The sequence below is a fragment of the Apodemus sylvaticus genome, chromosome 17 (genome assembly GCF_947179515.1).
Source record: "Apodemus sylvaticus chromosome 17, mApoSyl1.1, whole genome shotgun sequence".
Taxonomy (NCBI): domain Eukaryota; kingdom Metazoa; phylum Chordata; class Mammalia; order Rodentia; family Muridae; genus Apodemus; species Apodemus sylvaticus.
Genome location: NC_067488.1, coordinates 68,471,787 through 68,495,928, shown reverse-complemented (window position 1 = coordinate 68,495,928; position 24,142 = coordinate 68,471,787). Strand labels below are relative to the sequence as shown.

The window sequence follows — 24,142 nt, the reverse complement described above, 5'->3', positions numbered from 1 at the left end:
ATATAACTTCAAATCTGCATCAAAATATAAAGATTTTTACAAATGTAAGATTATGGCTATACAATGCCATAAAGTTAACAGTAAATTTAACAATTCATCCCCATATATCTAATTTCTTATAATATTATTCTATCCCCCTTTTTTCCTTTAACCCCCTTTCCTTTACATAAGAAAGAAGGATAGAGTAGAGGAAAGGAAAGATAGAAATCCCTGAGTCTAAGCTCTCTATTTAGTCTTCTTCCTGTCCAGAATTACAACCGTTTCCAAATTATCGCTTAAATGACAACATATCTATAATTCATGAAATAAGCAAAAACCAGACACACCCAGCTTAAGGAATTGGAATGACAATTTTCTATGACTGCTTCCTGCTGAATTGGGGTGAAGAATTCCTTTTGGGGAGGCAAGAAAATTAGAAAAAAATGGTTAGACTTAAGAAAGCTAGCTGTAGCATTTGTTGTCTAGTCTCTGTATGCTGAGAAAGTTCAGGGCTCAGCTGAAGTCCTGACTGGAACCGTCTGAAAGGCTGGATGAACGGAGGTCACTAGAGATCAGCAGCCATTCCTGAAGCTGTCCTGGAAGCAAGTCTCTAGAAACAGCATCAGGTGAGGCAGGATCGAGCAGGGAGCAGCAGCAGCAGGTTATCTCGGCACCCCTGAGGGTGAATCTTGTCAGAGCTGCATTCTTGGTGTTTCATTTTGTAATACGTGGACCTTACAACCAATATTTAGTTCTATAAAGATACTTATATGGATTGTGCAAGGTGCACAGACCAGTTAAGGATGAATTTTTGCTCCTTGTTTGAGCAGGTAAAAGACAATCATCTTTTTTTATGAGTTAGTTTGATCAATAACCAAATTGTAATAAATCTTCATGGCATGATGAATTTTGAGGATTCTGTAACCAACAATACTTATTAGCTATGTATAGCTGAAGCTTTGACTAGAGACATTTTACTGTCTCTGCCAATTTCAGGGTTGTTCCCGTGTAGAGAGATCAGCAAACCTTTCCTGTTTGGCCTTATTGATTTTTTTCTTTCCTATCTGCAGCCAAGATCTTCAGTGGGTCTTCCTCTATTGTGTCTAATCTATATTATTTTGGAGGGAGTCCAAAGCCATTCTCTTTTTTTTATTTTTATTTTTATTTTTATTTTTATTTTTTTGACACAGACGTAGAGACTCTCCCCCAAAATGCCCTGTCCTTGTTCTGGCAACTGGAAATTGATTGATTCAAATCAGCAGCCTCTTTTTTTTCTTTTTTCTTTAGGAGTGCTTTACTTTGACCTCTCTCAGAGAGGATTTGTAATACCATTAACATCACCGAACTTATAACCTCCTTCATTTTGATAGCTAAAGCAATTTAAAACAATTATTACTTAAAAACATTTAAAGGCAATTAAAGTGATTTTCATTTATTCTTCCCTTCCATGGAGACTAATATCTCTTTAGAATATAATTACACCCCCTTTCCCCTTCTATAAATTGACTTAATTTCCTTTCCTATATATTTAACTTCAATTAAATTTCCTTCTACTTACAGTATAAACCTGTTTTCAGAGCATCAATGTGTCAAATTTCTGCTAAGTGGTCTCAGAATTCCCATGGAACCCACATTCAAAGAACCCAGTTATTTACAATAGTTTTGGCTTCTTAAATTTCCATTTAGTTTTCTATTCTTACCCTGTTTAGGCCTCCTGCTGTCTGTGTAGCCTGACTATTTCCCATCAGTGCCTCCCCAGCATCTGGCTTAAGTTCTCTGCTGCAGCTTAGAAACATTTGAGACAGCCTCGGGTGGATCCCTACCCTGCCACCCAGAGTGCTTGGGTCAATTTTGGGGTGCAGATGTGACCCCCAGTTATGCAGGCCAAATTAGCATGGAATTTTTTCCTCATCCCAAACCCATAAGGCTCAGGGAGAAACTACTCAGCTCTGCTAAGAAACCAATTTTCCTGCCTCCTAATTTTAAAAGGATGGCATGTATTTTCCATTTTTTAAAGTAATTTTTAAAAGTGAGTTTTTGTCCCATGTTGGGCACCATTTGTAGTAAAAACATTTAAAAAAATCCTGGTATGGGGTTTCTTCCTGTGTTAGACCATTTATGTTCCTGGATGAAAGACACACACACACACACACAGCCTTTATATTCTAATATTCCTTAAGCAGAACAACAGTTGGGCAACTATCTACCCTCTATGCTGTTAGCATCTACCTCCTGTCCATAACCCACCACATACACACACACACACACACACACACACACACAGTTTGTACACTCTCACTGGTAATTCTACCTGCTGTGCGATACCAACATGCCTGAAGCAACCTGACTGAGGCCTACAGTTTTCTGCTCTTGTACAAATGGTTTAATCATGGAAAACAGAGACTATCAGTATTTTCCTACCACCACTCCTCTTCATGGGAGTATCAAATTAGTGTACCTTTGTATTATAGTGTTAGAATATATAATTTTAAAACTGGTGTTTGGCTGAAATTCTATTAAGAAAATTCAATTATAATTGGCTTGATTTAGGACAGAATTTATAAAAATTTCTCAATGTCCCTAAACATGCTTCTGTGATTTTATATATAAATAAACAACCAGCCATGATTTCATTCATCCCAAAATAAACAAGTGCATTCAACTCAGTATGCAAATTTGGTTTATCTTTAATAAATGGAAAAACAACATGCATACCACAGAATCGTTTAATAAATGGTAAAATGAGTGTGCCACAGAATCATTTTAAAATATACTTTCTTTATGATTTAATATCACTAAAAGTTTGACTTGTGTATCTGTTTTATATGTGTGTATATCCTAGGGGTCATGTAAAAGTTTCTTGAGCAAAGCATGGTCACAAGCAGGAAAAGTTTAAAGTCCTAATAAAGGAGAGGCTTTTCTTCCTTAGCTTTGCTTTCTGATGCAAACGGAGCTCCAGCCACCATTGGGGTCTTGACTTTCAACAGCTTTCCCTGACAACAGCTGCAACTTTCATCAGCTTCATGGTGAGTTTGACTTGAATCACCTGCAGCATACACAGAGGCTGGTAGAGACCCTGCTTCTTGGCCATCTCTCCAGCCCCTTGCCAGCTGTCCTTAAGGCTAGACACAAGGTTGGGTTATACCTCAAGGAATCCCGAGGATTGCCTCCTGGGGCCAGGTGCAGCCTGCTTTCAGCAACCACTCCCCTCTCTGACTCTGCTCCACCTTTGGACTGGGGTCTTGAGCACATGGGGCCCTTGGATTGAGCCATTGTGGTTTGAGTCCACAACCTCTGTGCTGGAATTCAGATGATTCAGGTAGAGTGGACTACACTGTGCTCTTGAACTAGCTCAAAATATCCTTAGATTTCAGGGTGCCACTAAAACCCCTTTATTGTCTTCTGACCTGAATGCCACCTTTTTAGTCCAATGAAGTGACAACCAGCCTTGCCATTGGGTATCCTTTTGTGTCTCACCTGTGTTTGCGCCATCCAGAAAGGACTCTGTTGTTTCTTCAGCAGTCCTCATTGGGTCGGGGAATATGGTACAATGTTTCCTTTCTCTCAGTAGGCTTTTAATTTGGAATCTAGATCCCAGAATCTTTTCTCCTGTGTGGCAGAGAGCATAACCACGTTTCACCTCAGATGTCCTATAATTAAAGCATGATTGGGAAACTATCCCTAATAGTCTTCACTATCTCAATTTTTTTAAAACAAGATTTTATTTATTTATGTTATATATATTATGATTAGTACCCTGTAGCTGTCTTCAGACACACCAGGAGAGGGTGGCAGATCACATTACAGATGGTTCTGAGCTACCATGTGGTTGCTGGGAATTGAACTGAGGACCTCTGAAAGAGGAGTCAGTGTTCTTAACCACTGAGCCATCTCTCCAGTCCCAAAGGACAACCTTGTTCTTTGGGTTCTGGCCACATACTCCCTCTGTTTGTTTTGTTTTGTTTTGTTTTGTTTTGTTTTCTTGAGACAGAGTTTCTCTGTGTAGCCCTGGCTGGCCTTGAACTCAGAGATCCGCCTGCCTCTTAGTCTTCTCTCTTTAAAAACAATTTTTTAAAGGCAGTTCCCACCATGTAGCCCAAACTGGCCTTGATTTCGTGGCAATCCCCCTGCCTTAGCCTCTTAAATGCTACACAAGTCACCCAGCCTGACCTCTTATACCTTCCAAATATATGCATTAAAATTCCAAGAAAGGGCCCAGGCACAGTGGCACACACCTCTAAGAGCACACAGTCAGCAGTCAGGAGGCAGAGGCTCTGTAGATTAAAGACCAGCCTGGTCCAAGTGAGTTCCATCCAGGGCTATCAGGGCCACACGGAGAAGCCCTGTATCAGAAACTAATTCAGAAAGAATATAAATTTAGAAATGTTGCAGTGAGGTGGGCTCACACCAGCTTGAGAGAACTAGTATTCTAGTGCAAATCCCTGAATTCTGACCCGATTCTTCTCGCTTTTTACTCCTTCCCTCTCTCCTTCCCTCCCTCCCCTTACTTCTTCCCCTTACTTCCTCCCCTCTCTCCCCTTATATCTATCTTCTTTTCCTCCTTCCCTCTCTTCTTCTTTCTCCTTAATTCCTCCCCTCCCTCTCTCCCTTCCTCTCCTCCCTCTCCTTACTTCTTCCTTCTCTTCTTCCCCTCCCTCTCTCCCCTCCCTCCTCTTCTTCCCCTTCCTCCCCTTACTTCCTCTTTCCCTTTTTCTCCTCCCTCCTCCCTCTCCGTTCCTCCCTCCCTTCCTTCCCTCACTTCCTCCCTGCCTACCCCATTCCTTCTGCACACCTGACTTTCTTGCATGGCAGATTTGTAAATCTGCTTACAAAATCAGTGTCAGTTAAAAATACAGATGCCACTCTGAAGTAGCATATTAGCTTATTAATGGATTGATTGATTGATTGATTGATTGAACCTTAGTTTGGAATCATTTTGGATACAACCAGATGTGAAGGCAGCACAGAGAGGAACTGTGTGGTCTAACCTGTGTCCTATTAATAAACTTCACAGTGACATGTTTACTCATTGTAGCTAAGGAACAAACATAAACATCGTATCCAGGAGTCCACACTCCATCCCCTCAGTTGGGGCCCTTGTTGGATGCAGGGTACCCTAGCACAGTTTTATCCTGTTTCCTTAGTCCTCCTGAACAAGACAGCTTGTCAGGTTTCTGTGGTTTCATGGCCTTGAAAGTTTTGGGGAACAGTGGCCCCATGTTCTGTAGAATCATGAATTGTTCTTTGACCTTTTTTTCTGATGATTCCAGCAGGGGTTCTGGGATTTGTGGAAAAGAGCCAGAGGTGAGGCTCCTTCTAATCATGGGACTGTATCAATAGGTCCCATCACTGCGGCTGGAGCCCTGGGTCACCTGGGTAAGGTGGCTTCACAACTTCTCTGTTGTAAGGTGCCCCTTCACCTCCTTCTCACACCACACCTTTGGCAAGAAGTTGCTCCTCACAGCCCACACCTTGGGAGGAGGTTGCACTCTGCCTCACTGAGGGAGGAATACTCATACAAACAGTTTGAAATCCCTCTACATGAAGTGGCCTCTCTTGTGTTGATTTATTTCTCTAGTTGTTAGCTTGTAATTATGTAGGCTCATGAGCATTTCCTTTGGGCCACTATCCAATATGATTCCTTATTCATCAAGTGGCTTAAATTATTCTAATATAGCCACAGGGTCTCTGTCCACTGTGGGTTTACTTTAGCGGCTGGCTGATGCCATTACACTAGATGTTTATACTAAATGACTAAAGGAATAAATTTGTGAACACTTCCTTACTTTCTATCATGGTCAGATGCAGTAGGGCCCCCCCCCCTAAAATGAATCATTTTCTCTGAGAGGCCTCCCTTTCTAGATGTATCAGTTAGCAACAGACCCAGTAGGACATTCATATGGGAAGACTTTTGCTTTATGACTTGCCTAATTACTGAATGGAAAACATCTCAGATTTACAGGAGTGAAGTGTCACTTTGAGTCACTCATTTCTGCTTAGCCAGGAAGACCTGGAATCCCAGTTTAAAGGCCATTGATAGGAGAGCTCTCTTTCTCGCTCAGAGGCAGGTCAGCTTCCATTCTACCCTAGACTCCCATTGATGGAATTAAGGGCAATCACAATGTGGGAGCCACTGGCTTTACTCAGCCTGTTCTCCAAATGTAGACATCATCCTAAAACACCCTCAGAGAAATGCCCAGAGCAATAGTTGATCAAGAATCTGGACCCTCTGTGCTCCGTTTGTATTGGCACTTGAAACTGTATGTAATTGTGACATTAGGTCATACTATTAAGAACAAAGACCTAGATAGTAGATGTGTTTGATGATACTAGAATGTCACAGTCTCTAGACCATTGGGTAACAGAAGGGAAAGAATATATGAATGGATACTATATGTATAAGTATGTGCATGTATATGTGTATGTGAATGTGTGTATATGTGTATGTATATGTATATATGTATATGTTATGTATATGTATACACATATATACATACATATATACACCCATATATGTATGTATATATATTCATTTATATATGGTATTCATTTGTTTTTACAGTGCTGGAAATCGAGGCCAAAGGCTCCCATGTGCTAAGCAAACACTCTACCATTGAGTCGTGTCCATGGCTCCACACTGTTTCATAAACAATCACCTATGTCCGACTTTAGATCCTTAGCGTAGTAATCATTACAGCCTCTTTCCCTTGCTTATCCAGAAAGTGGTGAGAAATGTCGCTCAGACCATCTGTCACCCATTTGCTTAATCATTCTGTTTCACAATCTACATTATAATGACTAATTCTATGTGCCAACTTGAGTGGAACATAGGAGCCCAGATATTTGGGTGTGTGTTTGTGTTTCTTTGAGATTAACTCTGCAGAGACAGAGTGAAGCAAACGGCCCTCAATGGTGAGAAGAGTTCTTGTTAAATTAGTTGAAGGAAATAAGAAAGAAGGGGCCAAGTCAGAGGGCATTCCTCCCTTACCCTGACTGTCACTGCCTAGTATTGTTTTATCCTGTCAAAGTAAATATTGACTGTATTGATCTCCAGCTTGGCAGGAGTAGAAGTTGTAACTTGCCAGCCTCTGAAACTATACCAACAGAGTATATAATAACAAATCTACCCCTCTGCTCCTCTCCCCTTCCTTTTGACAGATCAGTCTGTTTCTCTGTTGGATACTGACTAATACACATGGACGGTGTGCTCAGAATCCCTAAGCCGTGTCCCCATGGGATCAATAGTGTCAAGTAGAAGAGAGTTTGCACAAAGACCCTTCTCCTGTGAAGCCCTTCAGGTCACCCTTTGCTCTCCTCCCACCTCAGATTATTTCATACATTTGTAAAACAGATTATTTTATGACACTGTGCCTTCCCTTGTAGGTTATCTCAACTTATAAATCATTGTGAGGAAGGGCTTCTGGGGAGACAGTTCAGTCACTAAAGAGCTTTTGCCCAGCCTTGGGGGTGTCAGTTTGATCCCCAGCATGTGTTTACAAGCCAGGTCCTGCAATATTACAAACCTAGAGCTGAGGGGTCAAGACAGGAGGACCCATGATCCCTGGAGCTTGTTAGACAGACGGCTCAGCTGAATGGATGAGCTATGGGCTAAGAGACTCTGGGAAATAATGTTTTAAATTACTCCATTGGGAATTTCATACATGCTTACAATGTATATCCATCCTATTTGTCCCCAAATCTTCCTCCTACCAGATCCCAACCCTCAGCCACATGTCGTCTATTTCTCTTCTCACACTACAAAATGTAGTTTGTGCTTCCCATGTACACATAGGTGTCGGGCCCTCCGTTGGAGCATGATTGACCTATCAGGGCCACAACCTTAAAGCAAACTGACTCTCCCTTTCTCAAACTTATTAATCATTGCGGGAAGGGGCTTCTAGGAAAACGGCATGGTCAGTATAGTAATCCTTGTGCAGGCATGAGTGCCTTCCCGTTCCTTCTTCTGCAGTGGTCCCTGAGCCTTGGAGGGAGAGAGTGTGACATAGATGGTGTTCGTGGGTGAGCAGTCCGCAGGTTCTTATTATCCACACTTGGGCCTGTCTTGAGGTTTGTTGAATATTCTTCATCAAGCTCAGGAGATTGTCTGTAATGTCCCAGTGCAGGTAGACCTGTGCCCCCTACCTACCTTTGCCTCACTTGAGGAGGTCACCTAGCAGGTTCCTAGGTTAAACTTCCTTTCTTTGTATAAAATCATGTCCAGCAGCACCTGGAATTCCTCCTTATGCAAATGAAACATTCCCAGCACCCTGGCCATAGCCAATGGCGCTCTCTCAATTCATAGCCCCTACTCACCTCACAAAGGTGTAAATAGCCTTTGTCCCCCAATTACCTGAGCTGTCTCACTGAAGCTTGCCTTCTGAGAGTCTGTTCTTGCACTCATTTGCTGCCTGGGGTCTCATTTGGCAGTTTGCATCTCACGTTCTCTCCCAGGCCATTGGCCATGAACTCAGGAGATCATGCTGTTACTGATAGGGGAGGAGAACAGGAAGGACAAATCTGTTCTTGCATAGCAGGCTACCACCCTTTATTCAGCAACTCGTATTTTACTATATTCATTCCTCTTCTCTATTTTGCTGTTTAGTATTCCTCCCTCCACCATGTTAGCCATTATAACCGTGGACCAGCCTCTAGTACAGATGTTACCAATCCCTTCCAATCTTGGAGAATAACTCTTTTTGAGTAGTCAAGTTATTTGAAATTTGTTTCACATAAGATGAGTGAATCCCATATGAAATCATAACCTCTTGAAAATGTCTTAGATTTTTTTATTTCTATAGAATGCCATCCTATTTTGTTGAAACCTTGCTACACAACATTAGCAGGCATAGGCTGTATGACTACTGGAAAGATGACAGTGATCTTGTAACCCCAGGCCATCCCTCCCCCAACTCTTGCATGGCAATTGTTTCAAGATTAATCCTTTCAATGGTTGATCAATAAGAAACGGGCTGTTCAATAAGATTTTCCTCTAGCCTTTTCAACTTTTCTTTGACCCAACTGCTCTCTGCCACAGTTTCTCTCCCTCTCTCCTTCAGTGGGCAACTCCCACTCTCTTGCTCAGTCACAGGGACTGAGGTATTTTGCTTCCCCCCTTTCTGTTGCTTCCACCTTCAATTTGTTTGAGTTGCACAGCCAACTTTTCAACCCTGTCATAAATGAGAGAGCAGAGTGACTCCTTTTGTTTTCCCATTTGAGCCTCAGGTCCCTCCATTTTCACCCACATTTTCCCCAACAGCTCAGCCATCCTTCCTTTTTTTTTTTTTCTGAAACAGAGTATGCACTGTATTCCTGGGGTAGTAGCCACAATCCTTTTTATTTTTCTGGCAATTTAGAAAAAAAATTCATCTCTTCATCCTCAGCCATTTTCTCAATAGCACTGAAATCAGATTTCTTACTGTGCCTAGCCCCACCTCTGGGTGGCACTTGTAGGCAGTCTTGCTATGTTGTGGGTTCTGCTTTTTCTCCACCCTTCTCTTTTCCCACCCTTTCAGCTCTATAACATTAGGTAGGAAAGACAAAAAGGATAGAAAGGAAAGGGGGTGTTATCATTAAACTACTTCCTGATGGTTAGAGGTGTCAAATTCCTTGGGGCAAGTTTGATCTTTGCCATCAGGTTGTTAAAATTCTTGTTGTTGTTGTTGTTCCTTCTTTTCACAAATTACGTAACAAACCACAAGCAACAACAACCAACCAACAACCAAGAACTCACACCACCTCTTAAAGTCCCCAGAATTGTAGAAACTGTCTGCCACTGGTAAAACCACTCCCCTACTAGAGCATGAGACACATCATTATGAGCTGCAGTAAACAATCTGAAGCAGTCCTATATCCCACACCTGGGATAAAAATTGCAATGTATTCTTATAATATTTTTGTTTTTTTAAAGAAACCAAAATTCCAACATAGTCACTATACCCACCCGACATGCATACCTTTCTCTTAACATTGTCAATCTATAAACTCAAAGACTGCATCATGTTATTGATCTCTGCCATATCCCACTTTGTGTTAGTCACGTTGTCCCCATGTCAGTTTGCCGTGCTATCTGCAGCATCTCATACTTTATACATAGGGAAGATAGAAAAATATGTTTGTTGTTGTTGTTCATTCAATCTTCAAACTTATGTAAGTCAGTTCCTAACTCCTCTCTCTCTCTCTCTCTCTCTCTCTCTCTCTCTCTTTCTCTCTCTGTCTCTTTGTCTCTTTCTCTTTGTCCCTCTGTCTCTGTCTGTGTGTGTGTGCACATGCATGCGCGTGCACGCATGCACCTCCCTGGCCCCTTTCCCATATCTTTGTTTCTATTTGCCTCTATGTTTGAACAATTTTAGGTTTAGAGCAGAACACCTGTATTTTGGATTCACAAAAACACTATTTTGTGCATGGAGTGTTTTCAGAATTGTTAGTCATAGCTCTATGGGGACCAGTCATGTCAGGTCAAGTGCAGCTATCACAATACAGTTCTTTTCCCTCAAGGCTCATACATCTGACTCACTCACTCACTCCAGGGCTGCTCCGTCACCCATTTTTATCACTCCTCTGACCCGTATTTCAATAAGTTACTTCCTTTATCTGTAATTTGACAGATTCTTTTGTCTTGTCTTACTCTCTATCCTGAGTTATCTTGATCTCATAAATTATTAGCTTTGTTTTCAAGATTTAAAGTTTGCTCCAGTGTACAAAACTCTGTGAGGATCATGTTAAGGGAATCTTTGAGTGGGTCAAGCTATAGATCAGGCAAATTATGGCATGGGGATTATCTCATAAATGATATCATAAATGATATAGACTAATAAAATGTGCAAAGAATTTTTATTTTTCATTGAAAGTAGATTCTTATCTCACATAGTATATCCTGATTATAGGTTCTCCTCCTTCTGCTCCCCTAAGTTCCTCCCTACATCCCCTTATCTGGATCCATCCCCTTTATGTTTCTCATTAGAAAGCAAACAGGATTCTAAAGGATAATAATAGAATAAGCCATAATAAGATAAAGCAAAATTAAAATATTAGAATAGGACAAAATAAATAAACCGAAGGAAAAAAGCATGAGAAACAGATATAGCTTGAGAAATCCATTCATTCACATACCCAGGAATCCCATAAAAACCCCAAACTAGAAGCCAGAATATATACACAAAGGATACTTTTTCTGATCCTCTTACACAGGTTCCCTGAGCCCTAGGGGAAGGATTTGATGGAGACATTTTATTTTGCACTGAGGTTTCAAGATCTCTTCCTTTCTCCATATTACCTCACTTTGGGTGTCTGTTTTTGATCCCAGCAGCTTCACTGATGATAACTAAGTATGTCACTGAACCATGAATAAAGCAGAAAGTCACTAGTAGTCATTTTCTTACTATGTTCTTCTAGTAGAATGGTAGTATTTGGTGTTACCTTAGGTCCCTGAGACTATGTAGTCTCAGGTTCTTGGTTACCCAAGGAGTGTTGGTGATGGGCTCCATCTTGTGAAGTGAGCCTTAGATCAAATCAGATATTTCTTACTCTTACAGCATTGTGTTTTTATATTGCTCAAGCTATACATGTCTACAATGGGACACCATTGTAGATCAAAGAGTTTGTTGCTGGTTTGTTGTTTACATTTCTCCATTGGAAGAATGCAGAGTACTTGCCTATACTGAAGAAGCAAGCATGTAGGGGTGAGAGCTCTCTCTGTAGGCACCAGCTGGATTTCTCCATGTTCAATGATTTGTGGAGGTGTTGTCTTCAGCCTTAGGGCCTTACCATCAGTTTGAATAGAGCACCTTATAGGTTTGGCAACAGGCTGGGTTGTTTGGGGGTTCCCATGTGAACTCTTTGGATACATAGTCAATTAGATGTCATCCAATCCTGGCACAGGAAGCCTCACTTGGTGACAAGATATCCAGTGGGGGTTCTGTCTTCCCCATTATTTTTTATTTCACTTAAATCATTTTATATGTATATATTTTAATGTATATACATATTATATATTTAATGTATATATATAATTATATATTTAATGTATATACATATTATATGTATATATTCTACTCTATTGGTTTTCCATGCTGCCCCACAAATGGCCATTACATTTAGTTGTTTCTCCCCATATCTCCTCCCTCATCTACCTCTTCCATCATCCTCCCAACTTGATCCTCCCCTTCCAGTTCCCTCATGTCCATCCATAACTATCTTATCCTTTCTTTCTCAGTCATTCTGACATTTGTAGGATGAAATGTCAAAGTAATTTTGCATTTAGCTGATGACCAAGGATTGTCAACATCTAGAGCGTTGGAGTTGGTAAAGAAAGCATTACCTCAGAATTACCTCTGGCAGAGATAACTCAAAGACCATCGTTCCCACCACATCAAGAATAACAACCTCCAGACTAAAACAAGGACAGCTTGACACAGACATCGTCATAACTTTCTACTTATCTAAATGTAACCAACTGTTCTGGAGAACCTTGAGAGCTGCTTCCCAGTCACAGGACGTAGCAGGATATAGTTTAGGCCAAGTGAGAAAAACATCTTTTTCTCCCGGGCGGCATTCCAGCTCTTACCTTGAGCCCCTCACCAGTCCTTACTCTGTATAGGAGCTACATCTCTAATTCTCCACAAAAGATGCTAAACATTTCTATAAGTGTCAGATGTATTTTTTTATTTTTTATATTCTTTTTTATCAGAATATTTTTACTGAATATTTGGGAATTTCTCATCATGCACCTGGATCACACTCATTTCCAAGTCCTTCCGTGTCCAGTTACCCTTTTGACCTATCCCCCAAAACATTTAAAAAGATGAGATTAATTAAAAAAAAAAACAAGTCCAATTTGTGTTATCTAGATATTCACTATGCCATGGTCAGAGGTTACTTGTCTGTCCCTTAACTAGAGCTGAGCCATGTCATTCCCCACCCCCAGATGCCACCAACTGTGGGGAACTAACTTCAGCATCCTTATCATGCTTCTTGAGAGTTTAAACGTTCCTTAAATGGCTTCCTGCTACTTTTTGGTAAGGTGAGATTTGGGATACTGGTAGAGGTTGTCACAGGATCCTTCCATGTCCCTTTTGCTCAACTATGCACCTGAAGTCATGAATATGACAGCAAAAGTACCCTCCTTGTTCTTCACAGTCGGCAGTAGCATGGATCATGGAATTCCACATTATTAGGATATGGGGGAGGTAGACCTGTTTATAAATTGTTCTTTGGAGCAAATCCTATCTGTGATGTTGGGGAATCAGCAGTGCAGCTCACAGGAATCAGCAGCAGCAGCTCCATCTACTTGCAAACACGTCATGCATATACCAGCAATCCAGTTCTATAGTGTTGGGACAGCAAATATGAATCAGCAGCAGTGGCGCGACCTAGCAGAGATAGCTAGGCTTCACCCAAATCAGTGCAGTTCAGCAGAAGGGAACAGGACCAGTATGGATGCTAGGAGTTCTTTGCTGTGCCTCTGTCAGTGAAGCAAAGATTGGGAGACCAAGGACTGTTGCAAAGCTAGCTATGAAAGTCCCCCTCACAGTCTGTTGAGTCCTATTTATACTCCCTCCAAGCACCATGTGTCCTCCAAGGCTTTGGCCTCACTATGTTCCTTGCCTTAGCATGTGAGTCTGTCTTAGTAAAACTCCACTTGAGTCTGTATCAGCTGACAACACTGTTAATCAACCTGAGTCCTTGGAAGCTGCAAGAGGCTGCCAGCACACCACCAGAAGTGTTTTGTTGTGTGCTTCTCTCTATGGAGCCATGACAAAGGGAGCTCAACAATGCCTGTAAGGTGAAGCAATACGTGCATGAGTGAAGAATCCTTCATCACATGTCCTTTCATGTATTTGCTTTAGCAAAACATCTTTTCACCTTTGTCCACTTCAGTAAAACAGCCCTTCAGGTGTTTTCCCCAGCAAAACACCATCTGACACAACTGAATTTCCAAAGAAACCAGAAGTTTCCACTTTAGCTGTGTCTACCACATGTTTTTAAACAGACATTACTTAAATTATGAATCTTAAGATATATTCAATCCATTCAAATATAGTAAAACTGCCAGAAGTTCTTATATTATTGAAAATAGTTGCAGCTATTCTGTTTTTTTTTTGTCTCTCTCTAAGAAGCTAAAAGTTTCCCTCTCAAAATCTGTAAAGATTTGTGTTAGAATTTTGATGGATTGCATTGAATCTATAAATTCCTTTAGGTAGAATGGACATTTTGACTGTGCATAGAAACTTTAAGATGCTTGTACTGGCTGGTTTTGTGTCCACTTGACACAGGCTGGAGTTATCACAGAGAAAGGAGTTTCAGTTGGGGAAGTGCCTCCATGAGGTCCAGCTGTGGGACATTTTCTCAATTAGTGATCAAGGGGGAGGGCCCCTTGTGGGTGGTGCCATCCCTGGGCTGGTGGTCTTGGGTTCTATAAGAGATCAGTCTGAGCAAGCCAGTAAGAAACATCCCTTCATGGCCTCTTCATCAGCTCCTGACCAGCTTGAGTTCCAGTCCTGACTTCCTTTGGTGATGAACAGCAGTGTGGAAGTGTAAGCTCAATAAACCCTTTCCTCCCCAGCTTGCTTCTTGGTCATGATGTTTATACAGGAATAGAAACCCTGACTAAGACAATGCTAAAGAAAGAAAGTGAAGAAGGTATCCAAATGATGGAAAGAACTTCCATGCTCATGGATAGGCAGGAGTAACACAGTAAAACTGGCCACCTAACCAAAAGTTCTGTACAGACTCAGTACATTTCTTACCAAAGTTTCAACACAATTCTTCACAGAATTTGAAAGGAAAAATTTAAGCTTCATAAAGAAACACAAACACACGCAAAGGATAGCTATAACTATTCTCAATAATAAAAGAAAATCTGGTGGTATCACCATATCTGAAAGGCTTAAATATATCTTAAGATTCATGATTTAAGGAATGTCAGTTTACAGAAGACATGGTAGACATGAAAACAGTGACCAGTGAAAACAGACAGCAGAAGCAATAGCATGGAAAGGCAGCATCTGAATCATTGAGACAGTTAATCTGGATTCCTTAACATGGGAGTTACTAATAGAGGGACCAGAGAGACGGCTAAGCGATAAAGAGCACTGTCTACTCTCTTCCAGAGGCCCTAGATTCCACTCCCAGTTCCCACACCATGGCTCAGAGCTAATAAACTTCTGCTAGCTCCAGCTCTAGGGGATCTGACCTCTTGGCCTGTAAGGGAACCAGGCACACACATGATTTACATTACTTATGCAGACAAAATAAACATTCACTTGCTTAAGTTACTAGAAGAAAAATGATTGTAGGAGAATTAAAAATTATGATAGGCTACTTAAGGTCTGTTAACTAAATAAAACAAAAAGGAAAAGTATTTGCTTATCGTCACAATGAAAATAGTAAAATGAAGTAATGCTAACTAGGGTATTGAAAACTCAAGCATTTCTGTTGTTACATGTATTTGTTTTTACTTTACATATAGGAGTCTTTTCATGGCAGTAAGTATGTGTACCACAGCTGTGTCTGGTACCATCGGAGGTTAGAGAGAGATCTGGGATTGACCAGAATTGGAGTTATGAATGGCTACAAATGGCCAGGTGGGTGCTGAGAAGGAAACTCAGGTCTACAGTAAGAACAACAAGCGCTGATCACCAGTGAGCCATCTTAAAAGCCGTCTGTACAGCTTTTAAGGTAAATAAATAAATATGTATTTTAAGACACAAGGACATTTCTACATATGTATAACACAGCCTAGATTTAGATGTAATATTGAATTACATACTAGAGGTATTACATGTTTTCTGAGGCCTGCTTTCAAATACTGTTGGATTGGTGAGTAAAGTGAGCAGAAGCATGAAAACAAAAGGCTGCTGTGCGCTGCTCATCTTAAAGTCGTCACCCAGGTGTGGGACTAAGGCGTGGCTGACGTGTTCATCTGTTGGAAATGGTCTCTAAAAGAAATCAGGCTATACCTCATATTCCTAATCACTGAAGCCAGCTGTGGTCTTCCTTTGGCATAGGATGACAGTAAGGTCTCCAGTATCTCCTTGGGAGAAAAGAACAGTTTACAGAAGGCAGGCAGAAAACAGAGCTGGCAGGACATTCAGCAGGACAAGCAACACTTTAGAGAGACACAGTGAATGAAGAACTGACTTACTGCACTCAGATCAGGTAAACACTAGACACAGAAGCATTGTCCCTGTCTAAAGGAATCTAAAACTGCAACCTGAATGTTTCATAACATTTTCAAAGAATATACATATTACCTCATTGTTTGTAAATCCCTGTCCTTCCCACTTAGCAACCTCACATTCAGGACCCAGCCCAGCCTATTTGCACCAAATATAAGCAGATGCTCCTAGCATAACACACTCATCTGGTAAGCTCTGCCCTGCTTCTCTCCACTTCCCAGCCTTCTCATCTCCAGGAACCATGCCCACCAAAACTACCATGAGGAGTCAAACCAGACACCTAGGCTTCAGTGGCAGTTCAGCCAGAGTGCCTGGGCTAAACATCTCTGGCCTTAGCAATGTGTCCACATGCCTTCCTTGGGCAGCAGAGGTTCCCAAGTCATTTTTGGAGGAGCTGGCTTTGGCAGCAGGAGCCTCTATGGTGCAGGGAGCTCCAAGAGGATCTCCATGGGAGGGGGCAGCTTTAGTCTTGGGGGTAGCTATGGCAGCCTAATCAGAGGAGGCTTCAGCTTTGGAGGAGGAGCTGGCAATGGTTTTGGTTTTGGTGCTGGAGCTGGCTTACCCATATGGCCCCGGGGAGGCATCCAAGTGGCCACCGTCAACCAGAGCCTCCTTACCCCTCTGAACCTGCAAATCGACCCTACCATCCAGCAGGTCAGGACTGAGGAAAGAGAGCAGATCAAGACCCTCAACAATGATTTTGCCTCCTTCATCAACAAAGTAAGACATGGTCCTTCCTAGAGCAGCCTGTGTGTCTAGAGTGAATGGCAAAGACAGATGGAGGAAGAGGATTCAGACTTGGCTCAGATATTTCCTTTGTTTCAAATTGATTCTTAGTCCTGGTTTGTGTTCCTCTTCAGTTAGAGGCATCTAGAAATCAGGCTCAGAATTCTCTCCTTCAGAGGTTGCCACATAAGTGTATGGGAGCCCAGTGGACTGAGATGGCCTGAGGACTCACACAATAGTCAATGTAGTGAGATGGAAGTGTGTGTGTGTCTGTATATCATCTATTCATCTATATATCTACATACCTAAAATATATATCTATAGAGTACAGTTGAGAGCCATGGCAGACTTAATAAACCGAACCACACTCTAATGAGCTACAGCTAAGCTGCCAGTGCCCTGCACGAGTGCTCGCATTCTGTTGGGTGGGGTTGGGAGCTTCTCTCTGGCTTGTTGCTCTCAGAGCCAGGGCCAGGGACAACACAGAATGGCTTTAGGCAGAGAGCCTGAGAGGAAAACAAACTAGTCTGTGGGTCATAGGATGATGAAGCTCAAACTTCTCCCTCTCTCACTTGGCCCTTCCAGGTGCAGTTCCTGGAGCAGCAGAACAAGGTTCTGCACACTAAGTGGGCTCTGCTGCAGGAACTGGGCATTGATGTCATAAGTCCAGACCTGGAGCCTTTGTTTGCTTATTACATTGACTACCTTTTGAGAGACCTTGGTGGCATCCTTGGGCAGAAGGACCCCTTGGACTCTGAGCTGAGGAGCATGGAGGACAAGGTGAAGGACTACAAGAGCAAGTGAGATACAAAGAAGGAAGAATCCAGTTTCTTCTTCTTATTATTATTATTAATTATTATTTTCTATATTCTTTGTTTACATTCCAAATGATTTTCCCTTTCCCGGTTCTCCCCCTCCCCATAAGTCCCATAAGCCCTCTTCCCTCTGCCCATTCTCTAATCAACCCCCTCCCCACTTCTCTGTACTGGTAATCCCCTACAATGCTGCATCAAGCCTTTCCAGGACCACGGCCCTCTCCTTCCTTCTTCTTGGGAATGATTTGATATGTTAATTGTGTCTTGGGTATTCCGAGCTTCTGGGCTAATATCCACTTATCAAACTGTATTCCATGTGTGTTCTTTTGTGATTGGGTTACCTCACTTAGGATGATATTTTCCAGATCCAACCATTTGCCTAAGAACTTCATGAATTCATTATTTTTCATTGCTGAGTAGTATTCCATTGTATAAATATACCACATTTTCTGTATCCATTCCTCCATTGAGGGACATTTGGGTTCTTTCCAGCTTCTAGCTATTATAAATAAGGCTGCTATGAACATAGTGGAACATGCGTCCTTATTATATGCCGGGGAATCCTCTGGGTATATGCCCAGGAGTGGTATAGCAGGTTTCTCCGGACGTGTCATGCCCAGTTTTCTGAGGAACCACCAGACTGATTTCCAGAGTGGCTGTAGCAACTTGCATTCCCATCAGCAGTGGAGGAGTGCTCCTCTTTCTCCACATCCTCACCAACACCCGCTGTCTTCTGAGATTTTAATCTTAGCCATTCTGACTGGTGTGAGGTGAAATCTCAGGGTTATTTTGATTTGCATTTCCCTAATGACTAATGATGCTGAACATCTCTTAAGGTGCTTCTCAGACATTTGAAGTTCTTCAGTTGAAAATTCTTTGTTTAGCTCTGTACGCCATTTTTGATAAGGTTATTTGGCTCTCTGGAGTCTAGAGAGAGCATACACTAGCAGCTTAACAGCACACCTTAAAGCCTTGGAACAAAAAGAAGCTAATTCACCCAGGAGGAGTAGAAGACAGGAAATCATCAAACTCAGGGCTGAAATCAATCAAGTAGAAACAAAGAATCAACAAAACCAGGAGCTGGTTCTTTGAGAAAATCAACAAGATAGATAAACCCTCAGCCAGAGTAACCAAAGGGCACAGAGACAGTATCCAAATTAACAAAATTAGAAATGAAAAAGGAGATATAACAACAGAAACTTAGGAAATGCAAAAAAATCATTAGATCCTACTAAAAAGCCTCTACTCAACACAACTGGAAAGTCTGGAGGAAATGGACAATTTCCTAGACAGATACCAAATACCAAAATTAAATCAGGATCAAATAGATCATCTAAACAGGCCCATAACATCTAGAGAAATAAAAGGGGTCATAGAAAGTCTTCCAACCAAAAAAAGCACAGGTTCAGATGGTTTTAGTGCAGAATTCTATCAGACCTTCAAAGAAGACCTAACACCTATACTCTTCAGACTACTCCACAAAATAGAAAACAGAAGGAACACTACCCAACTCGTTCTATGAAGCCACAATTACCCTAATATGAAAACCACACAAAGATCCAACAAAGAAGAACTACAGTTTTTTAAACTATAAAAATGGAAGCTCAGATGTATATATGAACTCCCTGAATTAAAAAAAAAACTTTGTCACTGAGATTAAAACATAAAATTATTGCCAAAGAGAAAAAGGCTAGGTTGAAGGAGGAATATAAGAGACAGAAAAGGAATGAATTGTTTAATAAAAAATCAACTTTTAGCAAGATGTGGATATGTTATAGAAATGGCATCTGGGTTAGATGCTGCCATTGATACCATCTACCTGTGGTCTACAATGTAGTGCACCCTTCCTCTTGCAGATATGAAGATGAAATCAACAAGTGCACAGCAGCAGAGAATGAATTCATGGCCCAGAAGAAGGTGAGCTGACCAATCACACAGAGGTTTCTCTGCTGAAGAACAGAAATGGCCTTGTATGTCTGAAGTGATTCCAGAGAAATATAGTTGTGTAGACAGAGGTGAATGGTCTGGGCAATAGAGTTAACCTGATTCCATGTTGTTATTGGTTTATTTAGGATGTAGACACTGCCTACATGAACAAGGTTGAACTTAAAGCCAAGGCAGACAGTCTAACAAATGAGATCGACTTCTTGAGAGCTGTGTTTGAGTCTGTAAGCCCTCCTTACCTCCATTTCTCCATCTCTACCCTACCCATTACCTTTATTTAATCCTGTGAAGTGTTGGGAACCTCTGTGATCCACATGGAGATGAGAATGATGCTTTTTGTTCTACAGGAACTGTCTCAGATGCAAACTCACATCTCAGACACATCTGTGGTCCTCTCCATGGACAACAACCGCAGCCTGGATCTGGACAGCATCATTGCTGAGGTCAAGGCCCAGTATGAGGACATTGCTCAGAGAAGTCGGGCTGAGGCCGAGTCCTGGTACCAGAGTAAAGTGAGTATTGATGTGGAGGCTGATGAGGATGACTGGACCCACCCTGAACTCCGTGAGTCTCTGAGTTCATTAATGCAAGTCCAATAGAGAGAAATTGGTGTATTTTCACTGCAAATGTACTGTCCACTTGTGCTATACAATACAATAATGTTCTAGTGTAAAAAAAATCCCAGAGGTAGGTGCCAAGTTTCCATAAGTGTGGTTCATGGTTCTCTGCTTGAGCAGTCCTCATGAGACACCAGAGAACATTTTCACTTCCTGAGGGAACTAGGAAGTCTGTGGTCTCCTAAAGCTTCTCTTGAAGAAAACTCAACACATCCATGAAAGTGTGTGCCGTTTAGAGGGAGACTTGCTTCTCTATGTAAAAACTCACATACGTGTTCTCTCTTCTGTTCAGTATGAGGAGCTGCAGGTCACAGCTGGCAGGCATGGGGACGACCTGCGCAACACCGAGCAGGAGATCGCTGAGATCAACCGCATGATCCAGAGGCTGAGATCTGAGATCGACCACGTTAAGAAGCAGGTAGGGTGGACAGGGAAATGCTTGGGTCCGTGGCCATTGTTTCCTGTCCTCTACACTCTTGCTCACTGGAAACCAAGTCTGGGGCTCAGCTTCTCCAGAGATGCACAGTCCAAGGCTGTTTTTGTTGCTCTCTGTCCAGTGTGCCAACCTCCAAGCTGCCATTGCTGAGGCTGAGCAGCGTGGGGAGATGGCCCTGAAGGATGCCAGGGGCAAGCTGGAAGGGCTGGAGGATGCCCTGCAGAAGGCCAAGCAGGACATGGCCAGGCTGCTGAAGGAGTACCAGGAACTCATGAATGTCAAGCTGGCCTTGGACGTGGAGATCGCCACCTACAGGAAGCTTCTGGAAGGAGAGGAGTGCAGGTGGGTAACTACATCCTCCAACCCCTGAGGACACCTCCATGGTGCCAGCACTGAGCACAAGATGAGGGAGCACTGGCTGTGGCCACAGTGGTCCTTTCAAGAAACTCCTGGGCAAGGGATTCTCTGTGAACCTTCACCAGTTGGAGGTTTCTCATGGAGCCTGCTGAGTTCTCACCTGCTGCTTTCATCTCCTAGGCTGCGTGGTGACGGTGTTGGACAAGTCAACATCTATGAGTACTCTGCTTGCCAGAATCCCCTTCTCCTGCCTTTGAACTGGCTCAACTGGTCTTAATGGGCTCAACTTGTCTGTGGTGTCCTTTTTCCTTCACAGCTGTGGTGGAGTCCACTGTTTCCAGTCGCAATGACAGTGCAGGTGGTGCCAGCAGTAGCTTATCCCTGGGAGGAGGCAGCACCTACTCCTATGACAGTAGCCACAGCCTTGGAGATGGCCTTGGTGCTGGCAGTGGCAGAGGCATCAGGGGTGGCCTCGGCTCCTCTGGTGGAGGCTCTTCCACCATCAAAAACACCATCAACACATTCTCCAGCAGGAAGAGCTACAGGCACTGAAGTCCTAGTCACCAGAGCTTTTCCCTGACCCCAGAGGCCCTAGCTCTAGAGTCCTGTGCTCAGAGCTCTGTGTACAGGGGTTTCTCATCCCTGGACCCCACGTCTGCTCTCAGCCTGTGTCTGAAGAAGCTGGGTCTTCTTGCTCTTCCTTCTGTCCTCATGGGCCTGCATTGCTCAACTTATGATTGCCATCCTCTGAGCTCACATCACACTTTGCTAACATTTGGTGCTTCATGTGGTATTCGGTTTCCAGGCCTATACCTCACTAACTCTGTCTTTGAGGTGCCTGTGAAAGGGTGAATTTGTCCCCTTCATTTTGGAAATATCGCTTGGGTCCTTCTCAAGAAATGAGTACCTCCCTTTTATTTTCCAATGTTGTCAGAAACCCCATCTTTCAATGTCAAAAACCTCCTTGTCAGTAACTGTGGCAGCAGAGTCACTAGTCCTGTGATGTAGAATCTGTGCTCATGTGATGTCATATCTGCTCTTTGCTTTCTGGAAACTAATAAATAAAGCAGGCTTAGAACATAAGGACTTTTTTCATGTGTAATTTGATAACAAATTTGTTCGAGTAGGAAATCTGCAGCACTGTTATACAAGGTCTTTTTAGAGTATCATTGTTGTTCCCTCTCCAAGCTATGTATATCTTTGTTTGTATACTGTAATTTAAATTTAAGTTCATATTTTTATAGTATTTAATAATTTTTAATTAAAATAGAATTTCATCACTTTCCAACTTACACCCACCAGCCCTGCACAGGTGCCCTCACCTCAAACCCTCACCTGATCTTCTATTCTCAAATTGATAGTCTTTTGAGGAGCCTTTATTTCCTTCATTTTCATTAAACAATTTTTGATGTATCCATTTCCCTTGTGCTTCTCTGATTCTCTTTAGAAATTGTCTACAAATGGCAGTTCAGCCTTCCCTCCCACATGAATGGCCTTCCTCTCAGTAAGAACAAGAATCTGCAGCTGTTAGTGTCCACTTGGTGATAACAGCCCTTATTAGAAATTAGTGGTGAGGCTTCTCTGATGTGATTGCCAGCAGATCACAGTACTCACCCAAAGGATTCAGTCAGAGAAACATATTCTTGGACAGTCGTAGCAAAGGCCTTTGACAAGAGAATGAGGTACTTGTCCTAGAATTACTCTTGCTTTCATGACCAAGCAACTTGTCTGACACTCAGTACCAATAGCAGGAACATGGCCTTCCCCTGAACTGGAACTGCATTACTGAAACTGTGACTTTTTTTTTTTTTTACTTTTTTCATTTACATTTCAAATGTCATCCCCTTTCCTGGTTTCCCCCACCCCCAAAAGTCTCATAACCCATCTCCCCTCCCCGTGTTTCCCAATCAACCTTCTGCTTCCCTGTCCCAGCATTCTCCCACAATGTGGCATCGACCCCTTACAGGACCAGGGGGCCTCTCCTCCCTTTGATGTCCAACAAGGCCATCCTCTGCTGCCTATGCGTCTAGAGTCATGGGTAACTCCATGTGCACTCTGTGGTTAATGGTTTTGTTCCTGGGAGCTCTGGGAGTACTGGGTTGTTCATATCGTTGTTCCTCCTATGGGGTTGCAAACCCCTTCAGCAGCTCCTTGGATCCTTTCTCTAGCTCCCCCATTGGGGACCCTGTGCTCAGTTCAATGACTGGCTGAGAGTGTCCCCTCTGTATTTGTCATGCACTAGCAGAGCCTCCCAGGTGACAGCTATATCTGGCTCCGGTCAGCAAGTACTTGTGGGCATCAATAATAGTAACTGTGTGTTAAAGAAGCAGCTCGATCACAACAGGTTATTCAAAAATGGCCGTACATCCCACCTATAGCCTCTACAACTTGGAAATACTGGAGACATTGAAGTTGGCCTAATTAAGGAACTCAAGACTCATTCAAAACTTGAAATTCTTATTGTGATACATGTAAAGCCTTTAGGAAAACATTCCCTTGTCCTCATACCTTTATTCCCCCCATGAATATTCAGTGAGTTTGGGTTCCCATGTTTTTAGGCAGGCATGATGATTTCACTCTGGGTGTTTTTCCAGGTATACTGTTGGGTTTGCGCATCAACTTGACACACACTGAATCATTTGAGAGAAAAGAGACTCCTTGGAGGAAATGCCCTCATGAGGTTCAGCTGCAAGGCAGTTTCTCAATTAGTGATCAGTGGGAAGAACCCAGATATTGTGGGTGGTATCTTTCCTGAGGTTGTAGTTCTGGGGTCTATAAAAATGTAGGCTGAGCAAGCCATCAGGAATAAGCCAATAAGCAGCATCCAATCATGACCTCTGCATCAGCTCCTGCCTCCAGGATCCTGTCCTGTTTGAGTTCCTGTCCTGACTTCTTCCAATAGCGAGCATTAGTACAGAAGTGTAAGACAAATGAACACCTTCTTCTCCACTTTTCCTTATGGCCACAGTGTTTTGGTGCAGCAATTGAAATCCCAACTAATAGAATAATCCTAACTAGATAGAAGTTGGTACAAGTGTAGTGGAGTATACTACATACTCCACTGTGACATAGCTGTGACGTAGCTGACCATGT

At 42.4% G+C, this 24,142-nt stretch overlaps 1 protein-coding gene across 1 annotated transcript; it reads left to right on the top strand.

Moving 5' to 3' along the window:
- The first annotated feature begins 16,395 nt into the window (after positions 1–16,395).
- On the top strand, positions 16,396–21,601 carry LOC127667789 (keratin, type II cytoskeletal 6A-like). The gene is given in 10 exon segments (XM_052161116.1): positions 16,396–16,504; positions 16,507–16,874; positions 17,466–17,680; positions 19,552–19,612; positions 19,768–19,863; positions 19,987–20,151; positions 20,549–20,674; positions 20,814–21,034; positions 21,230–21,264; positions 21,366–21,601. Coding segments are annotated over 10 exon segments (1,632 nt in total).
- The last annotated feature ends 2,541 nt before the right edge of the window (positions 21,602–24,142 follow it).